At 39.5% G+C, this 25,855-nt stretch overlaps 1 protein-coding gene across 2 annotated transcripts in view; it reads right to left on the bottom strand.

Annotated features, from left to right (window-relative positions):
* Positions 1–25,855, bottom strand: part of LOC133622687 (voltage-dependent L-type calcium channel subunit alpha-1D-like) — a 195,977-nt gene that overhangs the window by 87,679 nt on the left and 82,443 nt on the right. For both annotated transcript variants that reach the window (XM_072915911.1, XM_072915910.1), the window contains exons 18-23: positions 24,194–24,253; positions 13,053–13,159; positions 11,676–11,763; positions 7,809–7,916; positions 6,225–6,277; positions 6,015–6,161 (exon numbers count right to left, since the gene is read on the bottom strand). In XM_072915911.1, the coding sequence (XP_072772012.1) occupies positions 6,015–6,161; positions 6,225–6,277; positions 7,809–7,916; positions 11,676–11,763; positions 13,053–13,159; positions 24,194–24,253 (563 nt within the window). The remainder of the gene's footprint in view (positions 1–6,014; positions 6,162–6,224; positions 6,278–7,808; positions 7,917–11,675; positions 11,764–13,052; positions 13,160–24,193; positions 24,254–25,855) is intronic.

The raw sequence follows: 25,855 nt of genomic DNA, 5'->3' as shown, positions 1-25,855 counted from the left end.
AAGACAAGAGCCAGCTGATTCGTGCAGTGTCTCAAGGTGGAGGGGGGGGACACCATTCGACCCGGGGCCCTTCCGCGTGTTCAGCCTCAAGAACTGCCGGCGTACATCCACCTCTCGGAGGGAGAGGGCCATTGATTAAGTCCTGTGATGTTCTTGGAGTCTTTTGATGTCCTGGAGTCCAGTCATTCAGGGCCTGGAGGACTTTGGGCTTATAGTTCGTATGGGCCCTTAGTCCTCTCCATACGGCTGCAGAATCATTGGAGCTGAACTGTTCCTGTAGACGGTTTGAGTACACAGATTTAGCTTTTTCCACTTCCCTGTTGAAGTGGTACGTCGCTTCTCTGTAGGTACTCTGGTCCCCGCTCCTCCACGCAGTCTCCTTCTTCTTGCGCAGCTGTTGGAGCTTGGGTGTGAACCAGGGCTTGTCGTTGTTATAACAAGCCCTGGTGCGTGTTGGAATGATGCGCGCCTCATTGAACTGTATGTATGAGATCACAGTGTCCGTATACTCGTCCAGATTGTCCGTGGCCACTCCAGTTGCCTCCCAGTCTGTCGTCTCCAAACATGCGCACAGCTCCCCCACAGCCTCAGCGGTGTACTTTTTAATGGTCTTCATAACAGGTTTAGTCAGTTTCAGTCTCTGTCTGTATGAAGGGATTAAGTGCACCATCACGTGATCTGATAGTCCGATAGCAGCGCGCGGGACTGCATGGTATGCCCTGCTTATTATAGTGTAACAGTGATCCAAAGTGTTCTCCTCTGGTCGGGCATTTAATAAAGTGCTTATACTTGGGTAATTCCTGGCTCAAATTTCCCTTGTTAAAGTCACCAAGCACGATAACAAGAGAGTCCGGAAAAGACCATTGCACATGTAAGATCTGGTCTGCAAGCGTGCACTGAGCGTCACGAACGTCCGCGTTGGGCGGTATGTAGGCAGCCACCAGTATGAATGAAATGATCTCACGCGGTGAGTAAAAAGGTTTACAGTGAATGAAAAGATATTCCAGAGCAGGAGAGCAGTGTTAGGATATCATCGTCACATCTGTACACCAGTTGTTGTTGATGAAGAAACAGACCCTACCGCCTCTTGCTTTGCCGGAGAGCCCCGGGTGTCGGTCCGTGCGGAGAAGATGAAAGCCCTCCAGTTGAACCGCGCTGTCCGGGACACTGGCGCTCAACCACGTCTCCGTGAAGCACAAAACACAAGATGAGGAAAAGTCCTTGTTTCTTCTCATCAGCGACGCTAGCTCGTCCATCTTGTTGGGAAGTGAGCGGACGTTGGAGAGAAAGATGCCAGGTAAGGGTTGGCGTAATCCTCGTCTGCGGAGACGGACGAGCATACTAGCCAACCTTGAGACCTCTGATTTCGGGAAGTGAGGGGTGGGAGGGGGGGGGCGTGGTTGGGGTCGGGGGGCATGGTTGGGGGCGTGGTTAAGAGGGGAGGAGTATATTTACAGCTAGAATTCACCAAGTCTAGTATTTCTCAGACCGCCATCTCAGACGGCGGTCTGAGATGGCAGCCGCTGCTAAATAGCGAGCTTGTCTGCGCCGCGCCACTACAAGGGGCGCAGCCACACGGAATTCATGTTTTGTCCCTAGGTTGTTCGTTTGAGAGCGTCAATTTCCATTCAAGTGGGGCGAGGGGGGTGGGGGGGGCTCTCCAGACGCACTGCAGCGCCTTTCACTCAAGACATGCATAATCTCTGCAAGAGGGGAGGACATAAAACAAAGCAGGGATGTGTAAAAGCATCATATACATACGGCACTTTAGATTGTAACCCTTTCAGGTAGTCTTATTGGTGTTTTTGGTTTTCGGTTTGATATATCTTTTTTTTTTTTTTTGGTGTCGCACCACAAAGGGAAGCGTCTCGGCTCAGTACTTCAAAAGGGGCCTCGGCAATCCCGCGTAGACAGACCACATTTCAGTGGAGCATGCTGTGCCGCTGTGTACCGGAGAGCTGTGGCGACGTTGCGGAGGAGACTTCTCATTAAAAAAAAATCTGCAAAACTACACAGAAGAGGCACCCTCTCTCGCCACTGGTAGAAAGATTGGAACTGTCAAACAAAGCACACAACTGGAAGATGTCTCAAAACAAGACCTTCCCCAGCATACTTGCCAACCCTCCCGGATTTTCCGGGAGACTCCCGAAATTCAGCGCCTCTCCCGAAAACCTCCCGGGACAAAAGTTCTCCCGAAAATCTCCCGAAATTCAGGCGGAGCTGGAGGCCACGCCCCCTCCAGCTCCATGCGGACCTGAGTGACGTGTTGACAGCCTGTTCACAACATTGCCGTAAACAGCAATGTTGTGACACTTTTAAACAGGACAATACTGCCATCTACTGTACATGCATATGTGACCCACCCATAATGTGTCACATTTTTGTGTTGATTTATTTATTTTATTTTGTGGTTTGAATTCGTTTTTGTAGCTGTCATTCCACATTTATCAGTATTCACATTGGTCAGTAGGGGGCAGTAGGGCGTTTCTTCCCAATTGAATGCTATCACCTGCAGACCGGAAGTGTCTTGTCATTCTGATGAGAGCGACCAGTCTGTGAACAATTGAAACGTCCTGTGTGCTTTTTCCTCCTGTATAACAGGTTAGTTTTGGTGAATCAACTCACTGAATAATATCCATGTGATCTTTATAAGTTTAAGTACACATTCTGATGGTGGAGCCTAACTCTAAAGTGTTTGTGAGTTGTAGTTTGTATTTGTGAATGAATCCAGTGCACAGCTGCAGTAATCAATACAAAAAGGCGACGTGAGTGCGCAATGTTTATATAGGAACTTCTGATCCTAATTCAGACTCCCAAATTAGAGCTCCCGTTTTCTTATTGATATTATAATGTATATTTGTATAATGTGTGTGTTCTGAAATAGTGACAGAGAATAGAACAAGGATGGCCAATTCAACCCTTAACTCAATGAGTAGATGAGTGTTATGTGTGTGTATATGTGTAAATAAATGAACACTGAAATTCAAGTATTTCTTTATATATATATATATATATATATATATATATATATATATATATATATATATATATATATATATATATATATATATATATATATCTTAACCACGACCCATCACCTTGTTCACCCCCTGGGAGGTGAGGGGAGCAGTGGGCAGCAGCAGTGCCGCGCCCGGGAATCATTTTTGGTGATTTAACCCCCAATTCCAACCCTTGATACTGAGTGCTAAGCAGGGAGGTAATGGGTCCCATTTTTATAGTCTTTGGTATGACTCGGCCGGGGTTTGAACTCACAACCTACCGATCTCAGGGCGGACACTCTAACCACTAGGCCCGTAGGGGTGTGGTAATAAGTCCGTAGGGGTGATTGATCTGATGTTGAGTAGCTCTTCGCGGGTGTAAGAGCACCATTTATGCACAAAAACAAACAAAACAGAGCACCGAGGCAGCCGTGATGATCAAAGAAATAGTAATAATAATAATAGTGTGTTAAATAATAATAGTGTGTTAAAATTAATAATAATATTAGTTTGTTAAAGATAATAATAATAATAATAATAATATAAATAATAACAATAATAATAATGTTAATAATAATAATATAGTAATAATAGTGTGTTAAATATACTATGACTACTACTAATAATAATTATAAAAACAATAATAATAATACTTTGTTAAAAAAACAAAAACAGTTATAATACTATTACTATTATTAATAATAGTGTGTTAAAGATAATAATAATAATAATAATACTTTGTTAAAATATTAATAGTAATAATAGTTTGTTAAAATATTAATAGTAATAATAGTTTGTAAAAGATACAAATAATACAAATATTGATAACAATAATAATAATAATAATTATTATTATTATAATGATAATAATAGTAATATTAATAGTTTGTTAAAGATACAAATAATACAAATTATAATAATTATAATAATAATAATAATAATAAAAGTTTGTTAAAGATAATAATAATACAAATGATAATAGTTTATTTAATAATAATAATAATAATAACAGTAGTAATTAAAATGTTAGTTTGTTAAAGATAGTTATAATAATAAATAATAATAATAGTAATAATAAGGATAGTTTGTTAAAGATAATAATAATAATGATAAATTGTAAAAGATAGTCATAATACAAACCCTGTTTCCATATGAGTTGGGAAATTGTGTTAGATGTAAATATAAACGGAATACAATGATTTGCAAATCATTTTCAACCCATATTCAGTTGAATATGCTACAAAGACAACATATTTGATGTTCAAACTGATAAACTTTTTTTCTTTTTGCAAATAATCATTAACTTTAGAATTTGATGCCAGCAACACGTGACAAAGAAGTTGGGAAAGGTGGAAATAAATACTGATAAAGTTGAGGAATGCTCATCAAACACTTATTTGGAACATCCCACAGATGAACAGGCAAATTGGGAACAGGTGGGTGCCATGATTGTGTATGAAAGTAGATTCCATGAAATGCTCAGTCATTCACAAACAAGGATGGGGCGAGGGTCACCACTTTGTCAACAAATGCGTGAGCAAATTGTTGAATAGTTTAAGAAAAACCTTTCTCAACCAGCTATTGCAAGGAATTTAGGGATTTCACCATCTACGGTCCGTAATATCATCAAAGGGTTCAGAGAATCTGGAGAAATCACTGCACGTAAGCAGCTAAGCCCGTGACCTTTGATCCCTCAGGCTGTACTGCATCAACAAGCGACATCAGTGTGCAAAGGATATCACCACATGGGCTCAGGAACACTTCAGAAACCCACTGTCAGTAACTACAGTTGGTCGCTACATCTGTAAGTGCAAGTTAAAACTCTCCTATGCAAGGCGAAAACCGTTTATCAACAACACCCAGAAACGCCGTCGGCTTCGCTGGGCCTGAGCTCATCTAAGATGGACTGATACAAAGTGGAAAAGTGTTCTGTGGTCTGACGAGTCTACATTTCAAATTGTTTTTGGAAACTGTGGACATCATGTCCTCCGGACCAAAGAGGAAAAGAACCATCCGGATAGTTATAGGCGCAAAGTTGAAAAGCCAGCATCTGTGATGGTATGGGGGTGTATTAGTGCCCAAGACATGGGTAACTTACACATCTGTGAAGGCGCCATTATTGCTGAAAGGTACATACAGGTTTTGGAGCAACATATGTTGCCATCCAAGCAACGTTACCATGGATGCCCCTGCTTATTTCAGCAAGACAATGCCAAGCCACGTGTTACATCAACGTGGCTTCATAGTAAAAGAGTGCGGGTACTAGACTGGCCTGCCTGTAGTCCAGACCTGTCTCCCATTGAAAATGTGTGGCGCATTATAAGCCTAAAATACTACAACGGAGACCCCCGGAGTGTTGAACAACTTAAGCTGTACATCAAGCAAGAATGGGAAAGAATTCCACCTGAGAAGCTTCAAAAATGTGTCTCCTCAGTTCCCAAACGTTTACTGAGTGTTGTTAAAAGGAAAGGCCATGTAACACAGTGGTGAACATGCCCTTTCCCAACTACTTTGGCACGTGTTGCAGCCATGAAATTCTAAGTTAATTATTATTTGTTTCAAAAGTTTATGAGTTTGAACATCAAATATCTTGTCTTTGTAGTGCATTCAATTGAATATGGGTTGAAAAGGATTTGCAAATCATTGTATTCCGTTTATATTTACATCTTACACAATTTCCCAACTCATATGGAAATGGGGTTTGTAATATATAATAGTAAAAATAATGATAGTTTGTTAAAGATAATAATAATAATAATAATAATAATAATAATAATAATAATAATAATAATGATACTTTGTTAAAGATAATAATAGTAATATAATGATAGTTTGTTAAGCATAATAAAACACTACTAATAATAAAATAATAATAAAAATAATAATAATAATAATAATAATAATAATAGTGATAATGTTTTAAAGATAATACAAATAATAATAATAATAATAGTAATAATAATGATAGTTAGTTAAAGGTAATAATAATAATGATAATAATAGTAAGGTGCTCACGTGGGCCATCCTTCGAAGGTGGACACGGTGAAGAGCGCCATCATGGCCATCAGGACGTTGTCAAAGTTAAAGTCGCTGTTGTGCCACACCCTCTCCTTGATGACAGGAAGTGCTGTGTCGCCATGGTTGTACAGGATGTAGGTTCCTCTGTGGCATCAGGAGCACACTTGGTACCAAAGAACTTGACAGGAACCAAGATTCTGGACTCACTTGCACTCATCAGGACTGGACTTGGCCTCATCAGTGCAACGATAAAACTTGCCCTGCCCACACACAGCATCATGTTGTCATGACATTGCCAGCACATGTCTATATATCTACATCTACATCTACACACACATATACATATATATATATATCTACATCTACATCTACACACACATATACATATATATATATATATATATATATATATATATATATATATATATATATATATATATATATATATATATATATATATATATATATATATATATATATATATATATATATATATATATATGTTGTCCTGTTTCCTGTTTTTTCTTTTTTTCTTTTGGATACCAATTCACCCTCCAATATGACCCACCAGCAACTAAAACAAGAAAAAACAGGAAACGGGACAACATACTTTAGTACAACCCCCCATTCAGCAAAAACGTCGGACATAAATTCCTTGCACTCATTGACAAGCACTTCCCCAAAAAGGAAGATATTCAACAAGAACATCTTGAATCTTAGCTACAGCTGCAAGATGAATATCAAACAAACCATTGACTCACACAACAAAAAGATTCTGAGCACTCACAGACAAGCAATTGCTAACAACTGTAACTCTAACCCTAACTCTAACTCATTTGCAGACAAAGAATTAACTGCCCAATCAACGGAAACTGTTTAAAAACATCAGTTGTTTACCAAGCCAGCGTCACCCGCAAGGACAAGTCAAACACAGAGACTTACATTGGACTCACAGAAAACACCTTTAAAACCTGTTATAACAATCACACACCATCATTTCGTAGGCCCCAACTCAAGGACTCTACAGAGCTGAGTAAATACATATGGACTCTTAAAGACAATAAAATTGATCACACCATTAAATGGCGAATTGTGGCATATAGCTCACCATACAACAGTGCAGCTAAAAGATGTAACCTGTGCCTGAAAGAAAACATGTCCACTTTAAACGAACACAACCAACTGGTCGCATCATGCCGACACAGAAGCAAGGTACTATTGTGCAACAAAGGCCACACCCCCATGTAATGTACACTATATATATGTAACAACCACAGACACTTTAATAAAATCCCCTGACGATCAGGGAAACCTGCAAAACCGGCTTGTAGGGATGAAATAGCCTCTTGTGTTTTTTCCTGACCTAACGTATATTCCGCTCTACCCCCGGTATTGAGCACTGTATAACGGATAAACCACAGAGACCTCGACTATATATATATATATATATATATATATATATATATATATATATATATATATATATATATATATATATATATATATATATATATGATGATTGAGGGTACCCCCCCTCATGAAACAGGCCTGTAGAGATGAAATAGTCTTGTGATTTTTTCCCCACACATACATATATATATATATATATATATATATATATATATATATATATATATATATGTATGTATATATGTGTGTGTGTGTGTGTGTGTGTGTGTGTATGTATTTAAATATGTGTGTGTGTGTGCGTGTGTGTGTGTGTGTGTGTGTGTGTGTGTGTGTGTGTGTGTGTGTGTGTGTGTGTGTGTGTGTGTACTGTGTTGAGTGTACCTTGAAGAGCTGCACTCCAATACAGGCAAACATGAACTGCAGCAGCGTGGTGACGATCATGATGTTACCAATTGTCCTGATGGCCACAAACACGCACTGGACTACATGCTAGAAAACATAGATCATATATTGGACTACATGCTAGAAAACATAGATCATATATTGGACTACATGCTAGAAAACATAGATCATATATTGGACTACATGCTAGAAAACATACATCATATATTGGACTACATGCTAGAAAACAAAGATCATATATTGGACTACATGCTAGAAAACATAGGTCATATATTGGACTACATGCTAGAAAAATACCTATATTGGACTACATGCTAGAAAACATAGACATATATTGTACTACATGCTAGAAAAAAAGATCATATATTGGACTTCATGCTAGAAAACAAAGATTACATACTGGACTAGTTTAGTTTTAGTTTATTATTATTCTTCGGTCAATGGTCAACAAAATAAACAAACAGTTGTGCATTGATAGATTGATAATGAAAATGTTACAGACCAAAAGTGTTTAGGCTGAAGTTGAACACTTATTGCGCCTAACCCTTTAAACAATGTCAAGTACAAGATGAACTTCCGAAAATTATGAAATGTCCTTTGTACAACATATTATAAATACACATTGTACACAACATAAATACTGTTCAATTATATACACAGTAAAGACATGTGAAATATCCTTGTACACATGTTATACCTTTGTACCAATTATATACTATATACAAACAATTATACTTCCATTATTATTTATATCCCACATTTAGTTTTTAATTAACATTGATCATAGTATTAACTACATTCAAGAGTGATATATTTTTTCAAGACATTGGTCTTAAAGTGTTTTTTAAATGTGTGAATGGAACTGGAACTGGAACATTTGAAGGAATCATCCAAGCTGTTCCACAGTTGAACCCCCCTGACAGAAACACATCTACTTTTTAAGCTCGTTCTTATGTTTGCTTTCTGAAAGACAGCTGAACCTCTGAGGTCATAGGGATTCTCTCTGAGTTTGAACCTCTCCTGTAGACACCCAAGTAGCATGTGGTTATGAGCTTTTTATGTCACAATAGCAGTGTTGAGGTCAACAAGATTGTGCAGTTTTAATGTTTTTAATTTAATAAACAGAGCATTGGTATAGTCATGATAATCTGCATAATTTACAATTCTAATGGATTTCTTTTGAAGTAAGAACATAGAGTTGATGTTTGATTTGTAATTGTTACCCCAGATTTCAACACAATAATTAAGATCTGGGAGTACGAAATAAGTATATAACATGTTAAGAGCCTTTTGATTTACAGAGTTTTTAATTTTATGTAACATAGCAATAATTTTTACCATCTTTGTCTTAACTATATTTATGTACAGTTTCCAATTTAATTTATCATCTATATAGATTCCCAAAAATGTTGTTGAATACACGCTAGAAAACAAAGATCATATATTGGACTACATGATAGAAAACAAAGTTCATATATTGGACTACATTCTAGTCCTATGCTAGAAAACATAGCTCATATATTGGACTACATGCTAGCAAACAAAAATCATATATTTGACTACATGCTAGAAAACATACATCATAAATTGGACTACTTTCTAAAAAACATGGAATATATATTGGACTACATGCTAGAGAACAGATTATATACTAGACTACATGCTAGAAAACAAATATATATTGGACTACATTCTAGGAAATATAGATCATACATTGGACTACATGCTAGGAAACATATATTATATATTGGGCTACATGCTAGAAAACATACATCATATATTGGACTACATGCTCGAAAACATAGATCATATAGTGGACTACATGCTAGAAAACACAGATCATATATTGGACTACATGCTACAAAACATAGATTATATATTGGACTACATGCTAGAAAACATAGATCATATATTGGACTACATGCTAGAAAACATAGCTTATATATTGGACTACATGCTAGAAAACATAGATCATATATTGGACTACATAATTGAAAACATAGATCATATATTGTACTACATGCTAGAAAACATAGATCATATATTGGACTACATGCTAGAAAACATAGATCATATATTGGACTACATGCTAGAAAACACAATGAATACAAACATGTATTTCTATGACCTTGTGAAGATCAACACTACAAACACAAACATGTATTTCCATGACCTTGTGATAGGTCAACACAACAGACACAAACGTGTATTTATATGACCTTGTGAAGGTCAAACCTACAAACACAAATATATGTTTCTATGACCTTTTGAAGGTCAACACAACAAACAAACATGTATTCCTATGACCTTGTGAAGGTCAACACAACGAACAAACATGTGTTTCCATGGCCTTGTAAATGTCAACACAACAAACACAAACATGTATGTATATGACCTTGTGAAGGTTAACACAACAAACACACATGTGCTCTTTGAGTACCTTGAAGGTAGAAAAGCGCTATACAAGTATAACCCATTTATCATTTATTTATGTATTCTCATGACCTTGTGAACCTCAACACAACAAACTAGTATTCCCATGACCTTGTGAAGGTCAGCACAACAAACAAACATGTATTCCCATGACCTTGTGAAGGTCAACACTACAAACACAAACATGTATTTCCATGACCTTGTGAAGGTCAACACAACAAACATGTATTCCCATGACCTTGACACAACAAACACAATTATTTATTCTCATGACCTTGTGAAGGTCAACACAACAAACACAAGTATGTATTTAAATGACCTTGTGAAGGTCAACACTACAAACACAAACTTGTATTTCTATGACCTTGTGAAGGTTAACACAACAAACAAACATGTATTTAAATGACCTTGTGAAGGTCAACACTACAAACACAAACTTGTATTTTTATGACCTTGTGAAGGTCAAAACAACAATCATGTATTCCATGACCTTGTTTGGGTCAACACAACAAACAAACATGTATTTATATGACCTTGTGAATGTCAATGCAACAAACACAATTATCTATTTAAATGACCTTGTGAAGGTCAACACTACAAACACAAACTTGTATTTCTATGACCTTGTGAAGGTCAACACAATAAACACAAACATGTATTCCCATGACCTTGTGAAGGTCAACATAACAAACACAAACATGTATTTAAATGACCTTGTGAAGGTCAACACTACAAACACAAACTTGTATTTCTATAACCTTTTGAAAGTCAACACTACAAACACAAACATGTATTTCCATGACCTTGTGAATGTCAACACAACAGACATGTGTTTCCATGACCTTCTGAAGGTCAACACAACAAACACAACCATGTATTTATATAACCTTGTGAAGATCAAACCTACAAACACAAACATGTGTTTCTATGACCTTATGAAAGTCAACACAACAAATACAAACATTTATTTAAATGACCTTGTGCAGGTCAACACAACACACACAAACATGTATTTATATGACCTTGGGAAGGTCAACATAACAAACAAACATGAATTCATATGACTCTGTGAAAGTCAACACAACAAACATGTATTTATATGACTTTGTGAAGGTCAACACAAGAAACACAAACATGTATTAATACGACCTTGTGAAGGTCAACACAACAAACAAACAAACATTATTTATATGACCTTGTGAAGGTCAACATAACAAACACAAACATGTATTTATATGACTTTGTGAAGGTCAACACTACAATAAAAAACATGTATTTAAATGACATTGTGAAGGTCAACAAACACAAACATGTATTTAAATGGCCTTGTGAAGGTCAACACTACAAACACAAACTTGTATTTCTATGACCTTGTGAAGGTCAACACAACAAACAAACATGTATTCCCATGACCTTCAGTCCTTTGGCTCGGTTGATGGCCCTCAGGGGACGCAGGACTCTCAGTATTCGCAGGATCTTCACTACAGAGATGGCAGAAGACCTGGCGAGGAAACACCAAGTCATTGTTCACATCCAAATTATGATCAGTGTGTGTTTACTCATGAACTAATCATCTGCTGTACACAAACTACTCTCAATGACAAGGTGTCCTCATGCAACACTTTCACTTCTGATACCATACCGATTTTGCAGCCTTGACTATTGGCCGATATCAACATTGATCCAAAACGCTAACTTATTTATTATTAACATCTGGAACGGGCTCATGCTGTCTTTAAGTTGTGGTGGAGTGGTCATTGTTATTTTTTGCGACAACAAGTGGTCACTTCATTAAAACCAAGCTCATGATGCAGCTACTTTTGTTACTGGATGCTTTCGAACACTGCCTTGTAGACTCTGTATGTGTAAGTAATATACAACTATAATTATTTGTTTATATTGACAAATGTCGCCTTTTATTGTTAAAATTATTACCTATGTCTAGTTTGTGTGCTATTGTATGCTTAGCTGTTGTGTAGCTGCTACCTCCTAGTAGCCTATAGCCTAGCATATTTACCTTTTGTTAATGAATTTTGTAAAATAGAAGAAATTGTTTGGAGGACATTTAGATGTTTGGTCATCTTTGTGTTAAAACTCTGCTTGTATTGCACATGATATCACACACAAGTGAACACTCTGCATGACTGCTTGTATTGCACATAATATCACACACAAGTAAACACACTGCAGGACTGCTTGTATCGCACATGATATCACACACAAGTAAACACGCTGCAGGACTGCTTGTATCGCACCTGATCTACACAAGTAAACAATCTACTTGTTTCGCACATGATATCACACACAAGTAAACACTCTGCTTGTATCGCACATGATATCACGCAAATAAACACTCTGCTTGTATCACACATGATATCACACACACGTAAACACGCTGCAGGACTGTTTGTATTGCACCTGATATCACACACAAGTAAACACGCTGCAGGACTGTTTTTATCGTACCTGATATCACACACAAGTAAACACACACACTGCAGTACTGCTTGTATCGCACATGCCATCACATATTTTACATGCAACTACATATCTATACATTTTTGGGTGATATCAGAGCGATACCCAATACCAATGTGGGATGAGGACACCCTGGTGTAGTTGTGAAAAAGTGAAATAGACAATCTTATCATAATCAATAAGTGTATTGATACTTACTTGTGAAGAAGTGAAATAGACAATCTTATCATAATCAATAAGTGTATTGATACTTACTTGTGAAGAAGTGAAATAGACAATCTTATCATAATCAATAAGTGTATTGATCCTTACTGGATGCCAAAGGAGATGAGGGACACGCCCACCACCAGGAGGTCCAGCAGGTTGAAATAGTTGCGACAGAAAGCTCCTTCATGAAAGAACGCTCCAAATGCTGTCATCTGTCACAAAGTACAATTATACTAATATCACATCATGTTTTTATATAATAATACTACAAGTTATCTCTTTTAACATAATAATATTACAAGTTATTTATTTTAATGTAATATTATTACAATATTACAATATTAAAATGTATGTATTTTAATATTATAACATTACAAGTTATCTATTTAATATAATAATATTACAAGTTCTGTATTTTAATATAATAACATTACAAGTTATCTATATTTATATGATATTACAAGTTATGTATTTTAATATAATACTACAAGCTTTCTATTTTAATATAATAATATTACAAGTTATACATTTTAATATAATAACATTACAAGTTATGTGTTTTAATATAATAATATTACAAGTTATGTATTTTAATACAATAACATTACAAGTCATCTATTTTAATATAATAATATTACACGTTATCTATTTTAATATAATAACATTACAAGTTATGTATTTTAATATAATAATATTAGTTTAGTTTAGTTTTAGTTTATTATTATTTCTTCGGTCAATGGTCAACAAAATAAACAAACAGTTTTACATAAACAAACAGTTGTACATTCATAAATTAAAAATGTTTCAGACCAAAAGGGTTTAGGCTGAAGTTGAACACTTATTGCGCCTAACCCTATAAACAAAGTCAAATACAAGATGAGCTTCCAAAAAATATGAAATTTCCTTTTCACAACATATTATAAATACACATTCTACACAACATAAATACTGTTCAATTATATACACAGTAAAGGCATGTGAAATATCCTTGTACACATGTTAAACCTTTGCACCAATTATATACTACAAACCGTATATACAAACAATTATACTTCCATTATTATTTATATCCCACATTTCGTTTTTAATTAACATTCTGTCAAGACTTGAACTGTGGGTTGTTTGTTTTCCCGAGATGCAAGTAAAGTTGGAGCGAGCAAGGCGTGAAGGTAAGGACATCTTTTATTTTAACACTAACTGCAAAATACAAACAAAAGGGTATAAACAAAAGGTGCGCACAAAGGCGGAGAACAAACTTGAGTAATGAAACCAAAACTAGCACTTGGGCAAAAAACTATGAACAATAAACAAAAACTTACTTGGAAAGCAGGGAACTAAGGCATGGATTTCAAAGGTAGTATGGAGGTACAGAAGTAGCATGGCATGAAGTGAGCAGAGGTAATGTTGCCAGGCTGACTTCCTGGCAACAATGGGCTTAAATAATATAGGCATGATTGACAATAGGTGCGCGAGTGCAAAACGTGAAACAGGTGAAACTAATGGTCGCTATGGTGACAAAACAAACAAGAGTGCACAAAGAGTCTAAAAACAAAACCGAACATAACTAAAACAAAACATGATCACACAGACATGACACATTGATCATAGTAGTACACATTAATGTTGATTCAAGAGTGATATATTTTTCCAAGACATTGGTCTTAAAGTTTTTTTTAAATGTGTGAATGGAACTGGAACATTTTAAGGAATCATCCAAGCTGTTCCACAGTTGAACCCCCCTGACAGAAACACATCTACTTTTTTAAGCCCGTTCTTATGTTTGCTTTCTGAAAGACAGCTGAACCTCTGATGTCATAGGGACTCTCTCTGGGTTTTAACCTCTCCTGTAGACACCCAGGCAGCATGTGGTTATGAGCTTTGTACGTCACAATAGCAGTGTTGAGGTCAACAAGATTGTGCAGTTTTAATGTTTTTAATTTAATAAACAGAGCCTTGGTATGGTCATGATAATCTGCATAATTTACAATTCTAATGGCTTTCTTTTGAAGTAAGAACATAGAGTTGATGTTTGATTTGTAATTGTTACCCCAGATTTCAACGCAATAATTAAGATATGGGAGTACGAAATAATTATATAACATGTTAAGAGCCTTTTGATTTACAGAATGTTTAATTTTATATAACATAGCAATGATTTTTGCCATCTTTGTCTTGAGTATATTTATGTACACTTTCCAATTTAATTTATCATCTATATAGATTCCCAAAAATGTTGTTGAATACACCCTTTCTATCTCCATATCATCAATTCTTATATGACACTGTATGTTATTTTTCCTATTTCCAAAAATGATATATTTTGTTTTATTTAGGTTGATTGATAGTTTATTGGCATCATCAGCATAATATAATAATATTACAAGTTCTGTATTTTAATATAATAATATTACAAGTCCATCCATCCATTTTCTACCGCTTGTCCCCTTCGGTGTTGCGTGGGATCACTGGAGCCCATCTCAGCTGCATTCGGGCGGAAGGTGGGTTACACCCAGGACAAGGAAGGCGTGGTAGACCCTGGACAAGGAAGGCGGTGTACACCCTGGACAAGGAAGGCAGGTGGGGTACACCCTGGACAAGGAAGGCGGTGTACACCCTGGACAAGAAAGGCGGATACACCCTGGACAAGTCACCACCTCATCACAGGGCCAACACAGATAGACAACATTCACACACTAGGACCAATTAAGTGTTGCCAATCAACCTATCTCCCAGGTGCATGTCTTTGGGGGTGGGAGGGGCCTATCCCCAGGTACATGTCTTTGGAGGTGGGAGGGGCCTATCCCCAGGTGCATGTCTTTGGAGGTGGGAGGAGCTTATCTCCAGATGCATGTCTTTGGAGGTGGGAGGGGCTATCTCCAGGTGCATGTCTTTGGAGGTGGGAGGGGCCTATCCCCAGGTGCATGTCTTTGGAGGTGGGAGGGGCCTATCCCCAGGTGCATGTCTTTGAAGGTGGGAGGAAGCCGGAGTAGAACCCACGCAGTCACGGGGAGAACATGCAAACTCCACACAGAAAGATCCCGAGGCCGGGATTGAACTCAGGACCACCGTGCTGCCCAATATTACAAGTTGTCTGTTTTAATATAATAATACTACAAGTTGTCTGTTTTGATATAATAATATTACAATATATCTGTTTGAATATAATAATTTTACAAGTTATTTATTTTAATATAATATTACTAGTTATTTATTTTAATATAATAATATTTGGGCGGAAGGAGGTGTACACCCTGTACAAGGAAGGCGGGATAGACCCTGGACAGGGAAGGCGGGATAGACCCTGGACAGGGAAGGCGGGGTACACCCAGGACAAGGAAGGCAGGGTAGACCCTGGACAAAGAAGGCGGCATACACCCTGGACAAGGAAGGCGGGGTACATCCTGGACAAGGAAGGCGGGTACACCCTGTACAAGTCACAACCTCATCACAGGGTCAACACAGATAGACAATATTCACACACTAGAACCAATTAAGTGTTGCCAATCAACCTATCTCCAGGTGCATGTCTTTGGAGGTGGGAGGAAGCCGGAGTAGAACCCACGCAGTCACGGGGAGAACATGCAAACTCCACACAGAAAGATCCTGAGCCCGGGATTGAACTCTGGACCACCGTGCTGCCCAATATTACAAGTTGTCTGTTTTAATATAATAATATTACAAGTTATCTATTTTAACATAATAATATTACAATACATCTGTTTGAATATAATAATTGTACAAGTTATTTATTTTAATATAATATTACTAGTTATTTATTTTAATATAATAATATTATAGGTTATGTGTTTTAATATAACAATATTACAAGTTATCTATTTTAAGATCATAACATTGCAAGTTATCTATTTTAATATAATATTATTACAAGTTACGTATTTTAATATAATATTACAAGTTATCTATTTTAATATAATAATATTACAAGTTATGTATTTTAATATAATAATATTACAAGTTATCTATTTTAATATAACATACATACAGGGACAAACGGTAGAAAATGGATGGATGGATACATACATACACACATATACATATATACATATACATAAATATATATATATACACATATATACAGTACATACATATACACATATATATATACATACTTATACATAAAAATATTACATACGTATATATTATAAATATATATGTCCATCAGGCCTCCGTCAGTCTTAACGACTATGGAAACTGCGCCAGTCCAGAGGTCAAGTTTAAACTCAGCGACAACGCCTGCTGTGGCTGATGAGTCCGATACAGGAGTGGCAAACATTGACTGCAGATGTAGCTGGAAGTCGGATACGGGAGAGGCAAACAGTGACTGCAGATTTAGCTAGAAGTTGGATACGGGAGAGGCAAACATTGACTGCAGATGTAGCTGGAAGTCGGATACGGGAGAGGCAAACATTGACTGCAGATGTAGATTGAAGTCGTATACGGGAGAGGCAAACATTGACTGCAGATGTAGCTGGAAGTCGGATACGGGAGAGGCAAACATTGACTGCAGATATAGCTGGAAGTCGGATACGGGAGAGGCAAACATTGACTGCAGATGTAGCTGGAAGTCCGATACAGGAGAGGCAAACATTGATTGCAGATGTAGCTGGAAGTCCGATACGGTAGAGGAAAACATTGACTGCAGATGTAGCTAGAAGTCGGATACAAGAGAGGCAAACATTGACTGCAGATGTAGCTGGAAGTCGGATACGGGAGAGGCAAACATTGACTGCAGATGTAGCTGGAAGTCGGATACGGGAGAGACAAACATTGACTGCAGATGTAGCTGGAAGTCGGATACGGGAGAGGCAAACATTGACTGCAGATGTAGCTGGAAGTCGGATACGGGAGAGGCAAACATTGGCTGAAGATGTAGCTGGAAGTCGGATACGAGAGAGGCAAACATTGACTGCAGATAAAGCTGGAAGTCGGATACGGGAAAGGCAAACATTGACTGCAGATGTAGCTGGAAGTCAGATACGGGAGAGGCAAACATTGACTGCAGATGTAGTTGGAAGTCGGATACGGGAGAGGAAAACATTGACTGCAGAGGTAGCTGGAAGTCGGATACGGGAGAGGAAAATATTGACTGCAGATGTAGCTGGAAGTCGGATACGGGAGAGGCAAACATTGACTGCAGATAAAGCTGGAAGTCGGATACGGGAGAGGCAAACATTGACTGCAGATATAGCTGGAAGTCAGATACGGGAGAGACAAACATTGACTGCAGATGTAGTTGGAAGTCGGATACGGGAGAGGAAAACATTGACTGCAGAGGTAGCTGGAAGTCGGATACGGGAGAGGAAAATATTGACTGCAGATGTAGCTGGAAGTCCGATACGGGAGAGGCAAACATTGACTGCAGATGTAGCTGGAAGTCGGATACAAGAGAGGCAAACATTGACTGCAAATGTAGCTGGAAGTCGGATACAAGAGAGTCAAACATTGACTGCAGATGTAGCTGGAAGTCGGATATGGGAGAGGCAAACATTGACTGCAGATAAAGCTGGAAGTCGGATACGGGAGAGGCAAACATTGACTGCAGATGTAGCTGGAAGTCAGATACGGGAGAGGCAAACATTGACTGCAGATGTAGTTGGAAGTCGGATACGGGAGAGGAAAACATTGACTGCAGAGGTAGCTGGAAGTCGGATACGGGAGAGGAAAATATTGACTGCAGATGTAGCTGGAAGTCCGATACGGGAGAGGCAAACATTGACTGCAGATGTAGCTGGAAGTCGGATATGGGAGAGGCAAACATCTTTTCCTCGCCAGTCTTCAGTTGTTTGTGAAGGACACTGCTCCATTTGCTGCAGTCAGCCGCCGCATTCTCCCAATGTTCAGTGTTTATGTCCAGGGCTTTCATGTCCCGCTTGCAGACATCTTTGAAGCGCAGTTTTGGCCGGCCAACAGATCTCTTGCCAGAGGCAAGTTGGCCATATAGGATGTCCTTTGGGATACGTCCATCCGCCATAGGGCACACATGGCCGAGCCAACGCAGCCTGCGTTTTCCGAGCAACGTGAACATGGTAGGAAGACCAGCGCGTTGGAGGACCTGGGCATTCGTCACCTTGTCACTCCAATGGATGTCGAGGATGCGGCGAAGGCAGCGCATGTGGAAGGTGTTCAGTTTGAGATACTATTTGGAGTATATTGTCCATGTTTCGCTGCCGTAGAGAAGAGTGCTGACAATGTACACTGCCATCTTGCTAGGAGTTGTCAGCTTCCGGTTCTCCCAGACGCGGGTCGTGAGGCGCCGTAGGGTTGTGGCAGCTTTGCCGATACGTTTGTTGATCTCACCATCAAGGGACAGATTGTCACTGATGGTGGATCCCAGGTATGTGAATTGGTGTACGACTTGGAGTTTGTAGTCATCAATTGTGATGGCTGGTGGAGTGTCCACTTCCTGACTCAGCACATTGGTCGTTTCTAGGCTGATGGTAAACCCGAAGTCTTGTAGGCCTGGGAGAATCTGTCCATAAGGCACTGGAGTTCTTGTTCAGTGTATAAAATGTCTCACGGACTTTGGTCCTTGCTTTAAGACAGGCTAGGTTGGAAAAAAAAAATACATTAAATAAAAAAAAATAAAAAAATAAATATATATATATATATACAGTATATAATGTATATACTGTATATATATATTATACATATATAAATAATATATATACTGTATATATATATATATATATATATATATATATATATATATATATATATATATATATATATATATATATATATATATATATTATAAATGTATATATATTATACATATATAAATAATATATATACCGACGTTCATTGGGTGTTTCGGGTCTTTGATCTCTATACACCCTCGCCAACCGGGGCTGTTCAGAATCCGGCTTGTGTCCAAACAGCGTACTACTCCATCCGTATCCCCTCTTGATCCACAACCACCTTGAGTCTTTCTCAGCAGCCTCGCTGATGTTTCTGGTAGCTCTTCTCTCCGGCAACCCTCTGATTCCAAGAAGTCTGAATGCTCGATGCACAGATTGCCCTAGAAAGCCCTTGCAGCCCACTTCTATTGGCTCACAGCGGGCCCTCCAGCCACTCTCTCTGCATGCCTCGACCAGCTCAAGGTATGTGGCCTTCTTTCGCTCATGGGCCTCCTCCATCCGGTCTTCCCAGGGGATTGTAAGTTCTAGCAGCACAACATGCTTCGTTGAGTCAGAAGTTAAGACAAGGTCTGGCCTCAGTGATGTCCTTGCTATGCGCTCTTGAAACTTCAGCTGTCTGCCGAGATCCACCTGCAGCTGCCAGTTACGGGCTGTGGCTAGCAGTCCAGTTGGGGCCTTACGTCCTGCTTGTGGTTTCTCCCCTGCCTTGACGAAGGAGATGGTATGCCTGACTGGGAGATGGTGTTTGCTCTGCTGGATTCCAGTGCCAATGGTGTCTGCTACTGCCTTCAGCACCTGGTCGTTGCGCCATGTGTACCTGCCCTCTCCCAGGGCTTTAGGCCAGCAGCTCAGGATGTGCTCCAGGGAACCCCGTGCCTTACACAGTGGACATTCAGGTGTTTCTGCTAGCCCCCAGTAATGAAGATTAGATGGACTTGGGAGGACATCATACTAGATCAGGAACTTGAGTCTTGCTGGTTCTGACTTCCAAAGTTCTGTCCAGGTGATCTACCGGGTAGATGCGTGGTCCCAATTTGTCCAGGCTCCTTGCTGGCCCATGACCACTGTCTTGCTCCGGCGTTCCTCCTCAACCTCTGCACGGATCTCTCCCAGCACCATCAGCCGTCTCTCTCGACCCTGGGCTTTGTCGTAGCGTGATCTTGTGTGGCTACCCAGCCCAGCTTGTCCGACTGCCACAGCACCTACTAAGACGCCATGTCTCAGCCTTGCTTCTGCTTAGTCAACAGCTTCCTGTGCCTTCCACTTCCTCCCAGTTCTGACCGTGATGCCAGCAGAGGAGACTCTGGTGTCAGATGAGTCTCTGTAAAGTAACACCTCCCTGGCTCTGGTGACTTTAAACTCCTCAGTCAATCCGGTGAAGGGAACCTGCAGCTTGTTGGTGTGCCCATACAGGGCGATGCTGCTTAAGTTCTTCGGCAAGCCCAGCCACCTGCGCAGGTGCTGACTAATGTTGCGTTCGAAGCCCTCCACAATGGTTACTGGGACTTCGTAGATCAACAGCGGCCAAAGGATTCTCGGCAGGATGCCACACTGGTATATCCAAGCCTTGAACTTCCCAGGGAGGCCCGACTTGTCCACTGCTGATAGCCAGGTCTTCAGCGCCACATGGGCTGACTGCACTGCTGCCTTGTCCTCAGGGTGCTGTCAAAGATCTTCCCCAGACTCTTAACAGGCTTCTCCGACTCTGATGTTATGGGGACTCCATCCAGGCTGAAGCGGTGTTTGTCCTCCACTCTCCCCTTCCTCAAAACCAGGGACCTGGACTTGGCTGGCTTGAACATCATTGTCGCCCATGTGATGATCCTTTCCAGTCCGCGATGGAGCCACCGGCACCCTGTCACTGATGATGTTGTGACAGTCAGATCATCAATGAAGGCTCGGATCGGAGGTTGGCGAATGCCGGAACTGGACTTGGGACCCCTGCACTCCACTTCTGCTGCCTTGACAAAGCATGTTCATCGCTAGGGCGAACAGTGCCACTGATATGGTGCACCCTGTGATGATGCCCTTCTCCAGGCGGTGCCATGCAGATGTTATTGCTCCAGAGGTGAATCTCAGACTGAAACTACTGTAATAATAATAATAATAATAACTGGGATTTATATAGCGCTTTTCTAAGTACCCAAAGTCGCTTTACATGTAGAACCCATCATTCATTCACTGTAGTCGTCTCGTATGAGTTCAGTGATATTCTCTGGAACATGATGTGTCATCAAGGCTGTTGTCATGAGCTTGTGTGGAATGGATCCATAGGCATTGGCAAGGTCAAGCCAAAGGACAGCCAGGTCTCCTTGATTTTCCCTTGCCTCCCGGATCAGCTGGGTAACCAATCGTGTGTGTTCCAAGCAGCCTGGCATGCCTGGGACTCCTCTCTTCTGCACTGTGGTGTCGATGTAGGAATTCCTCAGGAGGTACTCTGTCAACCTGTTGGCGAGAATCTTTAAAAAGTTTGTGCCTTCCAAGCTGAGCAGGAAGATGGTGCGGAACTGCGTGATGTCACTTGCATTCTTCTCCTTTGGTATCCAGACACCCTCTGCATGACGCCACTGCTTGGCTGCCTTCCCCGCCGCCATACTACCCTGATGAGTCTCCACAGCCTCTCCAGGAGTCTCGGGCAATGCTTGTAGACTTTGTATGCCACTCCACTCGGGCCTGGGGCTGCACTGGTCCTTGCGGCTCGGGCGGTGTCCCTGACTTCTGCCAAGGTGAGCTCTTTGATGTTAAACTGGAAGGAGGGTCCTGATGGTGTGGGTAGCCCTCTACAGGGGGGCAGATCTTCTTCTCTCCTACTGTCACTGTATGGGTTACTGAGGTGCTGATTGATCTCCTCTTCAGAACAGACAAGGATCCCGCTCCGCTTCTGCCCCAGCAGCTGTTTAGTAAATCCAAAAGGATTTGCCATGAAGGCAGTGCGCCGTCTCTCTGCCCCTTCTCCTATGCCCCTAAGCACGACGGAGAGAGATGAGCTTCTGCTTCAGGATGTCCATGAGCTCTGACAGGGCTGGTCTTTCCTCCTCACTCGCCCTCTTGTGCTGCTGTTTTAAGGCGATCTTGGTCTCCCGCCGGTTTGGCCTGGTGATGTTCTGAGCCTTGGTTTGTTGAATGCCGAATCTCTCAGCTGCAGTTGCCAATCAACTTCCCCTCTGCATGGTGCATCAAGGGTAGCATCAATATCATCGTCAAACTGTCGCCATTCAGATTCCTTGTTCGCAGCAGGCCATAAGACCCGGTGCTGTTCAGATGGTTTGCCGGGTGAAGCATGTTGAGCTTGGCGGTTCTGGACACTGTGGGGTGACTCCGGTTCCTGCTCCTCCTCCGTCTCACCAGGGTCAGTACTAGGCACTGGCTCTAAGCATTGCTCAGCTTGCTTTCTCCTTATGCAGCCCATACTGGTCTGGTGGATCCTCAGGCCTCTCAGGTTCTTACAGACCTTGCCACAAAAACAGGTATATATATATATATATATATATATATATATATATATATATATATATATATATATATATATATATATATATATATACACAACTTCTGTGCTTTTGGGTTTTGAAATATATATATATATGTATATATATATGTATACGTTGTCACGTTGTGTAAATGGTAAATAAAAAGAGAATACAATGATTTGCAAATCCACAGATTTAGCCGCATGACCCCACTTCCCCCAGGGACAACCCCAGAAAAGCCTGAACCCAGGCATGACATCGGGTTTGAAAGACGGCATGGTAGAGTGCGAGGGCAGGCCCGGGCCGACACACGACAAGCCAACCAACAAAAACGAAGCCAACAAGTCATCTAGCCCCGACAACCACCTCCCGCATGTGCTGCCACAAACCACACTAGTGGCACCCCATTGCACCGGACCCAGCAGCCACCGGTACACCACAAGCCACACTAGCGCCACCCCGTTGCACCGGACTCAGCAGCCACCAGTGCACCACAAACCATACTAGCACCAGACCCAGCAGCCACCAGTTCACCACAAACCACACTAGCGCCACCCCTTTGCACCAGACCCAGCAGCCACCGGTGCACCACAAACCACACTAGCGCCACCCCTTTACACCGGACCCAGCAGCCACCAGTGCACCACGAACCACACTAGCACCACCCCTTTGCACCTGACCCAGCAGCCACCAGTGCACCACAAACCACACTAGCACCACTCCTTTGCACTAGATCCAGCAGCCACTGGTGCACCACAAACACCCGACAACCAGCACCATCCATCAAATCAAAACCAATGAAAAACCATGACTGACAACCACATGCCGACAAAATCATGGAGACCAAGCAGCACCAGTCAGCCACCGTGTTTACCTTCAACAACACACACACACACACACACACACACACACACACACACACACACACACACACACACACACACACACACACACACACACACAGACACAGACATACATAGACACACACACAGACACAAACACAAACACACACAAACACAGACAGACACAGACAACCACACACACACACACACACACACACACACACACACACACACACACACACACACACACACACACACTTACACTTGTAGTTTACCTTCAAGACGATCTCCACTGTAAAGATGGCGGTGAAGGCGTAGTCCAAATAACCCAGGACCTGCAACAAACAATTGGTCACCATGGCAACATGTCCAGCGAACACACACACGGAAATATCAACAACACCCTTCAATAAAACTAACAAACAAGTTATTGACATTAGAAATAGACATAACATCAACCATAAAACAATAATAAAAATAATAATAATAAAAATAATAATAATACATTGTACTAATAATACTTCTATGGATGTATTTATATGTATTTATTAGTACAATACAGTTCAATATTAATAGTAGTATTTTAACAGATAATACCTCTATGGATGTATTTATATGTATTTATCTCTTAAAATACTACTATTAATATTGAATTGTATTGTACTAATAAATACATATGAATACACCCATAGAAGTATTATCTGTTAAAATACTACTATTAATATTGAACTGTATTGTACTAATAAATACATATAAATACACCCATAGAAGTATTTATGTTAAAATACTACTATTAATATTGAACTGTATTGTACTAATAAATACATATAAATACATTCATATAAGTAATCTCTGTTATAATACTACTATTAATATTGAATTGTATTGTACTAATACATACATATAAATACACCCATAGAAGTATTTATTTTAAAATACTACTATTAATATTGAACAGTATTGTACTAATAAATACACCCATAGAAGTATTCATATTAAATTACTACTATTAATATTGAACAGTATTGTACTAATACATACATATAAATACACCCGTAGAAGTATTATCTGTTAAAATACCACTATTAATATTGAACTGTATTGTACTAATAATTACATATAAATACACCCATAGAAGTATTTATGTTAAAATAATACTATTAATATTGAACTGTATTGTTCTAACTGGACAAGCGGTAGAAAATGGATGTAATGGATGTATTGTACTAATATTGAAATAGTGATGTCTGCATTAAATAAATATAAATATGCGTACAGTATTACGAGCAGAGAAAGTACGCATGGGGTAATAGTGATGTGTACAATAAGTAAATATAAATATGCGTACAGTATTACGAGCAGAGAAAGTACGTATGGAGTAATAGTGATGTGTACAGTAAATAAATATGAATATACAGTAAGTAAATATAAATATGCATACAGTATTACGAGCAGAAAAAGTACGTATGGGGTAATAGTGATGTGTACAGTAAATAAATATGAATATACAATAAGTAAATATAAATATGCGTACAGTATTACGAGCAGAGAAAGTGCATATGGGGTAATAGTGATGTGTACAGTAAGTAAATATGAATATGCGTACAGTATTACAAACAGAGAAAGTATGTATGGGGTAATAGTGGTGTACAGTAACTAAATACTGTATAAATATGTGTACAGTATTACGAGCATAGAAAGTACGTATGGGGTAATAGTGATGTGTAGAGTAAATAAATATGAATATACAGTAAGTAAATATAAATATGCGTACAGTATTACAAGCAGAGAAAGTACGTATGGGGTAATAGTGATGTGTACTGTAAGTAAATATAAACATGTGTACAGTATTACGAGCAGAGAAAGTACGTATGGGGTAATAGTGATATGTACAGTAAGTAAATATAAATATGCGTACAGTATTACGAGCAGACGAA

Source organism: Nerophis lumbriciformis, linkage group LG23, assembly GCF_033978685.3.
Source record: "Nerophis lumbriciformis linkage group LG23, RoL_Nlum_v2.1, whole genome shotgun sequence".
NCBI lineage: Eukaryota > Metazoa > Chordata > Actinopteri > Syngnathiformes > Syngnathidae > Nerophis > Nerophis lumbriciformis.
This window is presented reverse-complemented; position numbering and strand designations above follow the sequence as displayed.